Source organism: Podarcis filfolensis, assembly GCF_964270895.1.
Source record: "Podarcis filfolensis genome assembly, chromosome: 2".
Lineage (NCBI taxonomy): Eukaryota > Metazoa > Chordata > Lepidosauria > Squamata > Lacertidae > Podarcis > Podarcis filfolensis.
In genome coordinates, this window is record NC_139605.1 from 102,028,431 (window position 1) to 102,041,095 (window position 12,665).

The following is a 12,665-nucleotide window of genomic DNA, read 5'->3' on the forward strand; positions in this document are numbered from 1 at the left end:
CAGTCTTACAAAAGCAAGTCTGATAGGCTGCAAAAGCCTTGTACAGCTGTCAGATAATCATCATAAAACTTACAGCCTGCTTTTAATGCTGCAAAATTTGCAGATTGTATTCTGCTGGAGGCCGTATTCTGCATTTCAAGTGTCCCTGATTTTCCACCTGATAAGCTTTGATTGCTGCATGAATTACCAAAGGAGGTTGAGTGTGAAGATCTTGGTGATTCATATATCATTTAGAACACCTATGTTCCATACAGACACCACCTCAGATCTCTGAAGAGCTGCTTAGACTTTCCTTTGAATGGTGGCTGTCTTCCAGTAATGAGGATCTGAGCTTAACAGCAGCCTGGAACATGGAAAGTCCTTTAGCGTAGCCATTTCCCCAGGCATTGCATCAAGTTGAAGCACTTAGAAAAGATAGCAACACCAGAATGAATTTGGTGATAGGTAGAACAAAAGCTTTGACCTCAATATTATACTAAAATGCTATGCCTTTTACTGAAAGGAGTGGATGACAACGTTTTGGTTCATATACTTCACGCAAACCAATACTCTGGCATCCAGACAGAATGACAAATTGTCATTCTTGACTGTCCACACAAAAGAAAGTGGCTATAAACATTAAAGCTGTATAGCTTTACTCAACCATCAACAATTTGTTGTAATCACATTGGGTTGGATCCAAAAATGTCCTATCATTCACTTAAGGAGTCCATTTAAAAAAGCATTCACTCTGGTGAATGCTTCTACAAGTGGAAGGATGTGAGATGACTTTTGCCAGTAATTTTTCCACCAGGCCACTTGTACTATTCTTGAACTATTCTGAGGAGCCCCTCATCCCTCCCAAGCAGATTTTTCAGGGAAGGGAGGGGAAAGGGGAAATACTATTTTCTGACATTTGAGTATATTGAAAATGACTTGCCTGCCTTAAGTTTGTGGGGGGTCTCTTGTCAGATCAAAACACCCTTCTAAAACCATAAGGGTACCTGTGGATCTTTCTAACCCATTGTAGTTGAACCCTGATGCTATTGTTAAATGTCAGACTCTTGGAGTGGGTTGTATCATTGTGAGGTTTACCCAGTAGCCCAGAACTTTTCCAACTGTTGGCTGCAGTGTGTAGGTGTGTCACACAAATGCTCCCCGAGCTCCTCCTGGGGTTGGAAAGGGGTTTGTTTAACATTTGGTTTGCTAGCAAAACTGAATTACCACGTCGTGAAATCGCACATGTCTAAAGAGCGCGTCACCAACACGAAAAATTTGGAAAGCTCTGCGGTAGCCATTGCCAACAAAGCTATAAAGGACAGCATCTGCAGGTAATCAGTTGCTATATTAATAATTGGAATTCAATTTTTGTACACCTTTGCAGGAAGAATAGGGGAAAGTGCAACTCAGGAGCAGGTAGCATGCAAGGTTTGTGCATCTTGTCTCCCTTGAAAATTTATTAAGTGAATCACCTTTAATAATACCCTTCCCATGTGGTGGCCATGTTGTGGTAGAACTGCAAGTTAACCAGAATAGTGGTCTATGACAGAATATAGGAATTCCTGATCTTCACAAGGCTGCAAATGTAGAGCAAGCAGACAGCAGGCCTCAAGAAGATACTTGCAGAATAAACTATGATGACTTGCACAGGTGAGTCTAATGATAATGTTCTATGAAATGGAAACCTAATCTCACATAGTTTAAGCTATTCAGGGGGCAAAATATTCCTGCCTCCCAAAATGATTAACAATCTGATCTGTGTGATCAAAGGATCACACAGTTAACCCTGAAGATTTAACATGTCTCTTTTCCAGATCTAATGTCCTGTCATTGATTATGGCAGTTCTGGAATTGAAGGGTGCAGATGGGATCCAAGGCCATATGGGGTGTGGCAGGCGGAGGGGGTAACCATTCAAAATCTGACCTGTTTTCAAAGACTGCTGTATTTTGAAAATGCGCTGCGTTTTGCTCTGAGTAGACCCATTTAAATTCATGAATATGACCAGGCTAGGGTCATTGGGTGGAATTCAGCTAAGTTCTTGTGTGCTTGAGGTCTGCTCATGTGAAAGGACTTTCCCAGCTTCTCCCTGCCTTGCTGTGCCACATAAAACTGCTCTGGAGGGTTAGGAGCTAGTCTTGTTGGGTTAACAGTTAACCTCACTTAGCACTACATTGAATGCCACCCATTAATGTCAGTGGGTCTACCCTGAGTAAAACTTAGTGGAATACTACCACTAAATGTATTTACTGTTCCAACACTTGAATGAGAGAGGCAAATTATTTGTGCTATACAGTGGTACCTCAGGTTAAGAACTTAATTCGTTCCGGAGGTCCATTCTTAACCTGAAACTGTTCTTAACCTGAAGCACCACTTTAGCTAATGGGACCTGACGCTGTGCGATGTCTGTTCTTATCCTGAAGCAAAGTTCTTAACCTGAAGCACTATTTCTGGGTTAGTGGAGTCTGTAACCTGAAGCGTCTGTAATCCGAGATACCACTGTATAGTGCAAGCTACACATCTAGATGCAATTGACTGAAAAGGGAGGTCCAACATTTTATTTTGTGTTTGTTTTTATTCTAACCTGCTGATTTATGGATAAGGGCTATCCGCAAAGACTTTGCACGGCTAATGAGCTTCCAGTCCGCTTTTGGTTTTCAGATCGCAATTCTGACTGAGAAGCCTGTATGGGTTACTATAAAAATGAATATAATCTGTGGAAGGGATGGATTCAAGCCAGTCTCTATATTTACTTTTTAATAGCATTGGTTGAAACCACCTAAATTCTCCCACATCCACCTAATGTAGGAGTACTGCACCGAGAGCGAAAGCTAGGGGATGAATTGCTACCAACTCCCTTACATAAAAGATGTTGGTAGTAAAGTGGACAGCGAAAAGCAGAGGGTACCAGGGGGATAAAAGGCACATTTTTAAAAGTAACAAGCAGAATTATTTTAAAACTGAAACGGGTGGAAATATCAAGCATTAATGACCTAAATACATCAAGGTAGCAGACCTCTGAGAGAGCTTTAGAAATGTCGCTGGCTGAGCCCAAGGAGTCTGTAGGGTACCATCTCTCTGCCTTCAATGGCAGCACTGGATGAAAAAGAGCACATCCCTGCAGATTTAGGGAAGCTTTGGATCTGCAGGGTCCAAAGCCATCCAGTTCCCTGCACATGCCCCCAAGCCGGCTATGAAACTGCCAATCCTGGAGAGGGCACACTCAATGGGAAGGAAGCTCACAAAAGGGGAACGGGGTGGAGAATAAGCTGCTCCTCCCAGACAAATGCACACAGTGTCTGCTCTGGTCAGAACGAGCCTAACAGTGCAGGTCATCCCCATAGAGTCTTCCTCGCTGCCTCCTCCATAGGACTGCTCTGCCCAGAAGATTTTATACTCAACGTTCATTAAATTGCATATATAAAAAGGCAAAACGTCTGTGAAATACTGAAGACACGGTGGTTTATCAGCCCTTTAACTCAACTGGAGTCAATTACAGATTTAAAAGGCTCGCTCGTCATCACACATCTGTTTGCCAGTTTGTATAAGCAATATGTTAAGCGGAATAAGCTGTTGATCATTTTGCTGATTTATCATATCACTATTTTGTTTATGTTAGGGGTAGTGCGAGTTCTCCAACGCACCTTGGGGAATGTGCATATGTAGGCAGGCCTTTGTGCATTTATTGGAGATGATGCAAAACGGCAGAGATGGTGCAAAATCTCGCAGAGACACGCACATTCTCAAAGGCTTGTTGGAGAGGACGTATAGCACAGTGGCCTCTCAAATTTCAGCAGCACCCTGTGCAATGCTAAAATTCAGTGCCCCTGACCTCGCGTGCTCCGTTCTACAGCATTGTTTTGGCACCCCCTGCTTGCAGCATGGTACCCAGTGCAACCACTGTATTTTGACTAGGAAAGGTGTTCAGTTCCCTGGACTGATGATGCAGACATTATCCATCAGGACTACCAACTTGAATGGGGGGGGGGGAAGGTAAGTTAAGGCACAGACACCATTTGAATGGCAACGCCCAGTAACTTTGGTGGTGGGCAGCCACCTCAAATATTTTAATGGGAGGGGGCAAGGGGCCTTGGCCCCTAGGAGTTGGCTCCTATGCTCTCCATGAGATGTGGTGATTGTGTCCAGTGGCTTGTTGCTATGCACATTAGCCATTTGACTCAAACTAGCTCTTTTATTCTGCTAAGGTCCCAACTAGATGTGTGTTGGCTGGAGGGGACAGGGAAACAGCCCCTCTGAATTTCCTATTTGCATTGGAAAGACATTCTCTATTGGTGCCATATATTACAAACTAAATATTATGAGGGTACCTTAAGAGTGTAATTCTAGGGCCTATTGGAGGGAGTCCAGTGAGCCATAAGATAGATTTGATCTACTCTCCCAATGTTACTCTGAGGTCCGAGTGGGAGATCCAATGTTTAGCTTCCCTCTCTAAAGGTATCCTTGTTCAGCATGGATCCCTTAGCATCCTTGTTCAGCAAACGTAGCTATGTCAGTGTGCCAGGCAGAGACTTTGATCTCTGGCATCCTCCCAGTGTGGTGTAGTGGTTAAGAGGGGTAGATTCGTAATCTGGGGAACTGGGTTCATGTCTCCGCTCCTCCACATGCAGCTGCTGGGTGACCTTGGGCTAGTCACACTTCTTTGAAGTCTCTCAGCCCCAATCACCTCACAGAGTGTTTGTTGTGGGGGAGGAAGGGAAAGGAGAATGTTAGCTGCTTTGAGACTCTTTCGGGTAGTGATAAAGCGGGATATCAAATCCAAACTCCTCCTCCTCCTCTTCTCCCAGACCAGGGGTGGAATTTAGACACATTTCTGAGCGTATCTAAACCTATCCTTTCCCTTTCCTTCCCATTGTTTTCAACACCCTGTGCCAACACGGTTAAGGACAATGGACGCCAAATTCCACAATATCTGGAGGGCACCACTTTGGCCCACCAACATCTAGAGAGCCATGGGTTCCTCGTTCCTGGACTGTGAGGCTATAGGACGGGAATGAGGAGCCTGTGGCTCTCTAGATGTTGGTGGGCCAAAGTGGTGCCCTCCAGCTCCCATCTGCCCCAATCAGCATGGCCAGGGATGACAGGTGTTGGAATAGAAGAAATTCTGGAGGGCTACAGGTTCCCCATCCGCAATAAGGGCAATAGTTGGAAAGAAAATGGGACACACCATACCATACCTGGACTTAAGAGAGTCACTTCTAAAGCTCAATATAGTTTATTAGATGAACTAAGAAAGAAATGCCCACTGAGGAGCAGATCGCCATCAAGTGTCGCATTGCATATTGCACTTAAAACACACTTAGAATGTTTTATTTGCAGCCCTATGGCTGAGTCCAAGGATGTAGGAAAGCTCTGCCATGTGCAAGATGAATATTACAGGGCTGTCATACGTCTGGACATTTCCCCGGATATCAACAGGATTTCAAAGGCAGAATTGATGTCCAGGGGTGGGGATTTCCAAAATGGTGGCGCTTTGTCCTGGCTCTGAGTCAAGTCAATTGAAAACTCGCAGGATTTTGGGGGGGCTCAAAAAAATAAAAGCAAAAAGCTGAACAATTTGGGGGGAGCGTTGTCTAAAAAAATAGCTCAAGAATTTTTTATTAAAATAGCTCAAGAAAAAAAGTCACGTCAATCAAAAAATAATGGGATTCTTTTAGCGCAACAACTTGGCTTTAAAAAAAGGCTTGCGTAGCAAGGTATTGAACTTGTTTTTTTAAAAAAAGCTCAGCAATTTCCTTTAACAATAACTTTCGGGGTGCCCTGGTGAAACAATCTGGCAACCCCAGTAACCATCTGTTTCAGACACAGGCCTTTCAGACACGCAAGCGAAGGGGACCGTTTGCAATGCGTGCGGCATTTAAGTCCGTGTACAAATGAACCGCGGCTTAACTCATATCTGCGAAAGCGATCGCGACCCGCGCGTTTTCTGGACGCGGCTTTTCGCGGGTGCAAAGAAGATCTGGCTCAGGCGGCAGCATCCGCAACATCAGCATCATCCCCGAACGAGCTCCCCTCTCGCGCGCCCCCTTCCGCCTCTCCCGGCGAAGCGCAGGCAAGGCCCGGCCACGTGACCCGCTCCGGCCCTGCCGCCGCTTCCCTCCCTCCCTCCCCCCTGTCGGAGCGGAGCGATCCGAGGCAAGCAGGCGAAGAAACAAGATGGCGGCCGGCGGCGATCCCGAGCGGGACGCCAGCCCTTCGCATTGAAGCCCCTCGGCCCGAGCGGCTCGCCGGAGGCCCTCCTTCCCCGGCGAGGGAGGGGGGGGCGGGGAGGAAGAGGGAGAAAGAGCGCAACCGCCCGCTCGGAAAAGCCACCCGAAGGCCCTCGCGCGCACACACAACACCTCCCCCCTCAGCGCTCTCGGCCAGCGCCCAGCGATGCGGGGCCGGCGAGGCAGGCCGCCCAAGCACCAGCAGCCTGCGGCGGCCCCGGCTCGGGCGAGCACCCCGGCTCCAGCAGCCCCGCCGCCGGGCCCTATCGGGGGACTCCGCTCCCGCCTGAGGGGCAGCAGCCGGGGCAGGTGGGCGGCCTCGGCCCAGGCGGCCGGGGCTGCAGGGCCCAAGCCGAGGGGGGCCGCTGCCCAGGCCTCCCCCTCAGTCAGGGGAGGCGGCAGGAGGAAGGGCGGCAGCGGCAGCAGCAGCAGCACCCCTGGCGGGGGAGGCAATAGCGGCCGGGGCAGGGGCAGGTCTGCTGCTGCTGCTGGAGCGGCGGCGGGAGGAGGAGGAGGAGGAGGAGGAAGCCAAAGCAGGGCGCCCGCCGCCGCCTCAGGTGGTGGTGCTTCTTCCTCCGCTCCCAAGAGGAGCGGCCGCAGCAGCCAAGTGGTTTACGACGACCATGAGAGCGACGAGGACGAGAGCGCCGTGTCCGACGACGAGGAAGGCGAGTCCGGGGAGAAGCGCGACTCCGGGGAAGACGAGGCCGTGGCGGAAGAAGAGGAGGAGGAGAACGACGACGACGACTCGGATTACCCCGAAGAGATGGAGGAGGACGAGGACGACGACGCCAGCTACTGCACGGAGAGCAGCTTCAAGAGCCACAGCACCTACAGCAGCACCCCGGGTACGGCGAGGGGTAGGTGGGGTGAGGGGGGTCGCCCCCCACTTGTTCCACCCCGGAGCCCATCGCGTTAGGGAAGGGGGGGTGGACGGGTTTTTGCTTTGGGGGGGGTTAATGGGGTGGTGCTGAACCCCCCCTCCGCCATAGGGATGCGCGCTGCAATGGGGGCAAGATGTGGGGAGAAGGGAAGCGAGGGGCTCCTGCAAGTAGAGGGCAAGGTGCGGGAAGCCACAGTGGCAGAACTTGAGAGAGAGAGAGAAAATAAATAGCGATCCTAGGCTACTTGTTCGCAGGAAGAGGAGATGGCAAACATGGTCTGAGAACAGGGGTTCCCAGTTAGGGGCCCCATCCGTTGCCTCCCTTCTCTCTAATTTTTTTTGGTCATTTTTGTGCATGGTAATATCACACATTTTATGGCCTGTTGTTGTTTTTTGCTGTTTTTAGTGCATACCAAAACTCCTTTGCTTCTTAGGGACTACCCTACATTTTGTGCAGGGAATCAACATGTTCCAAAGCGGGGAGGGGGGTCCGTGGCTCTTGAAAAATAGGGGGTCATTAGAAGGGGGATCCACGGGATCCACGGCCCCATCCCTTCCTTGCCCTACCCCCCAACTATTTTTTTGTCTTTTTTTGCATGGTAATATCACACATTTTAGGGCCTGTTGTTGTTGTTTGTTGCTGTTTTTAGTACATATCAAAACTCCTTTGCTTATTAGGGGCTGCCCCACATTTTGTGCACGGAATTGCTTTGTAGAGGCAGCTACCATGCAGTTATCAACATGTTGCAAAGCGAGGCTGGGGTGGGGTGTCCGTGGCTCTTGAAAAATAGGGGGTCCTCAGTAATCAGCTAATTGGGAACCACTGTCTTGGAAGAATAAATTGGGGATGAGCAGGGGAAAGGGAGCTCGTGTGGGGCACGCATGTGATGCTTGGGGAAGGGGGGGAGTATCTTGCAGACTCTTGACTTTGTGCAAAACTAGGGGGTGGTGTTTTTGTTTACAAAGGAAAGCAGTGCCTTGGGAATAGAGATCAAATTATTGGCGGAAGCGCAGTATGGTTTAAATCATAGCATGCAAGCCCATCACATGTATTTGTAGTAATTGAAAACATTCAAATGGATATCTCTTTCTTTCTTTCTTTCTTCATTTTCATTTACCAATTTTTGTTATGCAGCAGTGTTTGCTTCCAGCTTGTTTTAAAGAGAGCTTGTGGTTTTTAATTTTACGGTGACTTTGCCAGTTCAACCATTGGAAGAAATTATGTTCAACTTTTTTATAACAAGTTTTAAGAGTTTGATTGTAGTATGGATCATGCTGAACTACTAGCATTTTAAGAATGTTTTGGGGGTTTTATTAAAAAAGCTAGATTTAATTCAGCAAAATATTATTGCATAAAATCTTACATGCTTAACTTTCCTTACTTGGTGACAACTATTTTTATATACTTGCATGTGTTTTATCAAGTATGTAAACAATCAGGATTGCGACTTGTATATTGGTAGATGTGAGTGATATGACAGTTCTGTGCTTTTACAGTTTGACAAGGAAAACCCCAGTGTGGAATATTGAAATAGCTTACATTTTACTAAATATGCCTGTACAGTACAGTGGCTGTGTGAAAGTTATGGGGGAAATCGGACTCATTTTCCATCTATATCACAACATCAAAAGACACACTTCTCTATATTAAAATGGATTTAGAGTTTTCCAAGAGGCGGTTAATTTTGTTGGTTGTTAAGGTGCTTTTATAAAGGCAAGCTTTCCTAATTCACAATATGAGAGTGAACACTGTATGAACAAGTTTAAAGTTTTGTTTAGCTGTAATGGTTCTTAGCTGTGGTTTTTCCCTTCACTGTGGCTTTTCAATGGCAAGGGATTATTTCATAGTACTAATAATATTTTTCTATATCGACAACATAGGAACTGAATTTTTATTCAAGGAGACCTTCATAATTGTTCACCTGTAGAAAAGCAAATGTTAGTGCTGTTTAGTTTGCTTCTAAAGTGTATATTTTAATTTGGATATGATTCAGTTTCTGAATGGATTTGCCACAGTTCTAAAATGTTATGGGTTAATGTTAATCAGATCAATTCAGAAACTGAATCATACCCAAATTAAAATATGTATTGTTTTGTATCTAATTTGTGTTGTATGCTAACATTGTGCCACTGATAGATATTTGATGTCTTGCAGTAGAGATGACTTTTTCACACACACACACAGTGATTATTCTAACGGTTTTTAAAAGAGTTAAGAGTTGGTGTTAAGGGTGATTCTATATCAAGTGATCCAATCACATTTACCTTACCATTTTATATTGCTTCCACTTTCAGTTTCCTGAAAGTAAAGTGGTACCTCGGGTTACATACGCTTTGGGTTACATACGCTTCAGGTTACAGACTCTGCTAACCCAGAAATAGTGCTTCAGGTTAAGAACTTTGCTTCAGGATAAGAACAGAAATTGTGTTCTGGCGGCGCGGTGGCAGCAGGAGGCTCCATTAGCTAAAGTGGTGCTTCAGGTTAAGAACAGTTTCAGGTTAAGACCTCCAGAACGAATTAAGTACTTAACCCGAGGTACCACTGTAGTGTAAGAGACAGTCCCAAATTTCAGTTCAATTTTTTTTATCCCATCCTGTTTTTTAGTTATGAGGGTTTGAAATTTCAAAGAATTGGCAATTTTGGTCTACACAAAAACCTTACAATCTCAACCTAGATTTGAGATACTGTATGTCAAAACTAAAAATACCAATCTCTTCAGAACGTCATTGGCTTTAATATGATATGTCACATAATATGATATGTCACCTTACTTTACATTTTAAAGTTAAGTTACAAAATTTTAAATTTTAAAAAGTGATTAAAAATAATATGTTCAGAAATTTCCAAAAAATGTATTGATTATTTAATGTTTCTAAGCGCTACCTGCAAAATTTCATCAAAATTTCTCAATGAAATCACATTAATTTATATATATAAGGTACATACATGTCTGCCTTACTGGGTTCGATTTAGGATAAATGGGTCTTCTTGGAGTAAAATATAACAGAATAAACTAGGCTTCAAAATATAATATCAGTTATTTTTCAGGCATTTGAAAAGCTAGTCAGCCTTTTCCTTTAAAAATGTGTTTCAAGGCAGCGTGATAGCTTGCTGTTGCTTGATAGAATTAACGCTTTGAAATAATTCTTGTTTGTACTTCATTTCATGATCTATCTCAATTCTGAGCTGAGTTCTTAGTTTTTTGCCTGGCAAGGCCAAAACTTTCAATGTATTATTATTTTTAATTTCCAACCCTCATAGCTCAAAAATGGGATGAGATAAAAAATTAAAATTTTAGATTTTAACTTAGTTTTGATCATTCAACAAGTAAAAAATATTAAGGAAATTGGATGACATAAGGTAAAAAAAATATATTAAAAAATTGATCACTTGACACGGAATGACCCTTAAAACAAAACAGCCAGATTTACTTTACATGTATTTCTTGCGGCTGCTGCTTCTTTCTGACAGTTGGTGTCAGGCTTTCCTTGTTTTTACAATGGCCAATGATGGTCCATCAATCGGGTTCAGTAGCTACTTATGTTTTTGTTGTCCTGGTTCATCAGCAGCGAGGTGGTATACACTTGTCAAATCATGCCTGCCCTGCTGCTCCCCTCTTTGCTGAACAAGGAGGAACCAAACCAGAGCACTGGCCTAGAGATAACAAGAAGCAACATAATGCTAATCCACTGCTGTAGTTTGTTTCCTCCTCATGGGGAACAACTGAAGAGTAGGGCAGGTGAACTTGAACAGTGTGCACCTGCATTCTGCTGGCTTCTGGTATGACATGGTTTGTTTGGCCCTACCATAATCTTTTGGTTGTGATGGTGTACTGGATGGCAAATACTGCATTCACCTATTGACCTACTTGGTTCATGCACACCCACATACATAAACACACCTTAGAATGTGTGTTGTTAAAGTGCTATAGAATCAGTGTTAGAAACTTAGGTGTATAAGCTAGGCGCCAAATGGCTCCTTGAACCGAGGTTGCAGTTGCCAAAATGGAATTTCTAGTTGCCATTTTGGGGCAAGACAGCTCTAAAGTCTTGTTTTCCAAATGATGGACTGACTGATTGATTCTCAGTTAAACACATGGCTAGTTCAAGACGACAACCTTGAGCTAGGTTAAGAGCTTTGAGACCTTAAAGAAGAAAAGACTGTCAGGGACAGTCCATGTATATGTTGGCCTATTGTGATGTCTTAATGGTGACCGCTCCTGCTCAGGCTGCACAGAAAAGGCAATTTGGTTCCAGAAATGCATTCCAGTTGTTCAGATAAAATATAACGGATAGAGTTCTACAGGATGGGGTATTAGTGTGTGAAAACAGTCCAGATCCAGTAATCCTCAGATGGTGGAGATGTCAGGCGCCATCCCAGGCATCTTCACTTGGTCACAAGTGGTCAAACGCTACTGAGAATGTGAAGGGATGCGGGTGGCGCTGTGGTCTAAACCACAGAGCCTAGGGCTTGCCGATCAGAATGTTGGCAGTTTGAATCCCCGCGACGGGGTGAGCTCCTGTTGCTCGGTCCCTGCTCCTGCCAACCTAGCAATTTGAAAGCACGTCAAAGTGCAAGTAGATAAATAGGTACCGCTCCGGCGGGAAGGTAAACGGCGTTTCCGTGCGCTGCTCTGGTTCACCAGAAGTGGCTTAGTCATGCTGGCCACATGACCCGGAAGCTGTACGCCGGCTCCCTCAACCAATAAAGCAAGATGAGCGCCGCAACCCCAGAGTCGTTCACAACTAGACCTAACAGTCAGGGGTCCCTTACCTTTACTGAGAATTTGTTGTTTCTGGAAAATAATTATGAGTAAAGTGGAGTGACTAATAGTTCAGAGCAGTAGATGTTTCATTTTGTAAAATTTACATCAGGCATGGGCAAACTCGGCCCTCCAGATGTTTTGGGACTACAACTCCCATCATCCCTGACCACTGGTCCTGTTAGCCAGGGATGATGGGAGTTGTAGTCCCAAACATCTGGAGGGCCGGAGTTTGCCTATGCCTGATTTACATTATGCCAATGAGCACTGTACAACAGTGGCCCAGTGATGTGGTAATATGTGCCTTATAGACTTGCAAGCTCTTTCCTTCCCCACTTTGCATACAAGTTCTCCCTCCGTTTGCTTTTCACAGGCAGTGTTAAGACTCCTTCAAACTAGAGTTTGTTAGAAGGCAGCTTTTCAAAGTGCTATTCAAGCTAACCATGGTAAGTGTAAATGTCGATGGAGAAATAGCACATCTTGGTAAGCAGAGCAGGGGATTAATGTGCAAGCTTGTAGGTGATTCCAATCTCTTACCCACAGTTAGGGTAAGGATTAATATTTTTTGCAACATTACAAAGCTTTAGTAATCCATGCCGTGGCCTCAACAATGCACTCCTTGGAAAATGGTGTAAAGGTTGGGGATGGAAGAAGAGAGCTGTTTAAAAGTTACACTTTATCAACTGGTGCTCTATTCACACTGATATGTTGCAGTTGTCATTCAGGATCACAGTGGGCATGGTTATGCCTATTGTTGATTAAACTTCACTCACTTTGAAAAACTCCACCAATGGTTGCACGTCCTATGGTCACAT

The 12,665-nt window shown here is 45.1% G+C and overlaps 1 protein-coding gene across 29 annotated transcripts in view; it reads left to right on the forward strand.

The window, feature by feature from the left end:
* The first annotated feature begins 6,138 nt into the window (after positions 1-6,138).
* The window catches only part of BPTF (bromodomain PHD finger transcription factor), a 66,474-nt gene continuing 59,947 nt past the window's right edge, over positions 6,139-12,665 (forward strand). For 18 of the 29 annotated variants that reach the window (XM_083598474.1, XM_083598480.1, XM_083598473.1 and 15 more), the window contains exon 1: positions 6,139-7,052. In XM_083598474.1, the coding sequence (XP_083454600.1) occupies positions 6,371-7,052 (682 nt within the window). In that variant the 5' untranslated portion in view covers positions 6,139-6,370. The remainder of the gene's footprint in view (positions 7,053-12,665) is intronic. The other 11 variants (XM_083598492.1, XM_083598469.1, XM_083598471.1 and 8 more) reach the window with 1 other exon arrangement.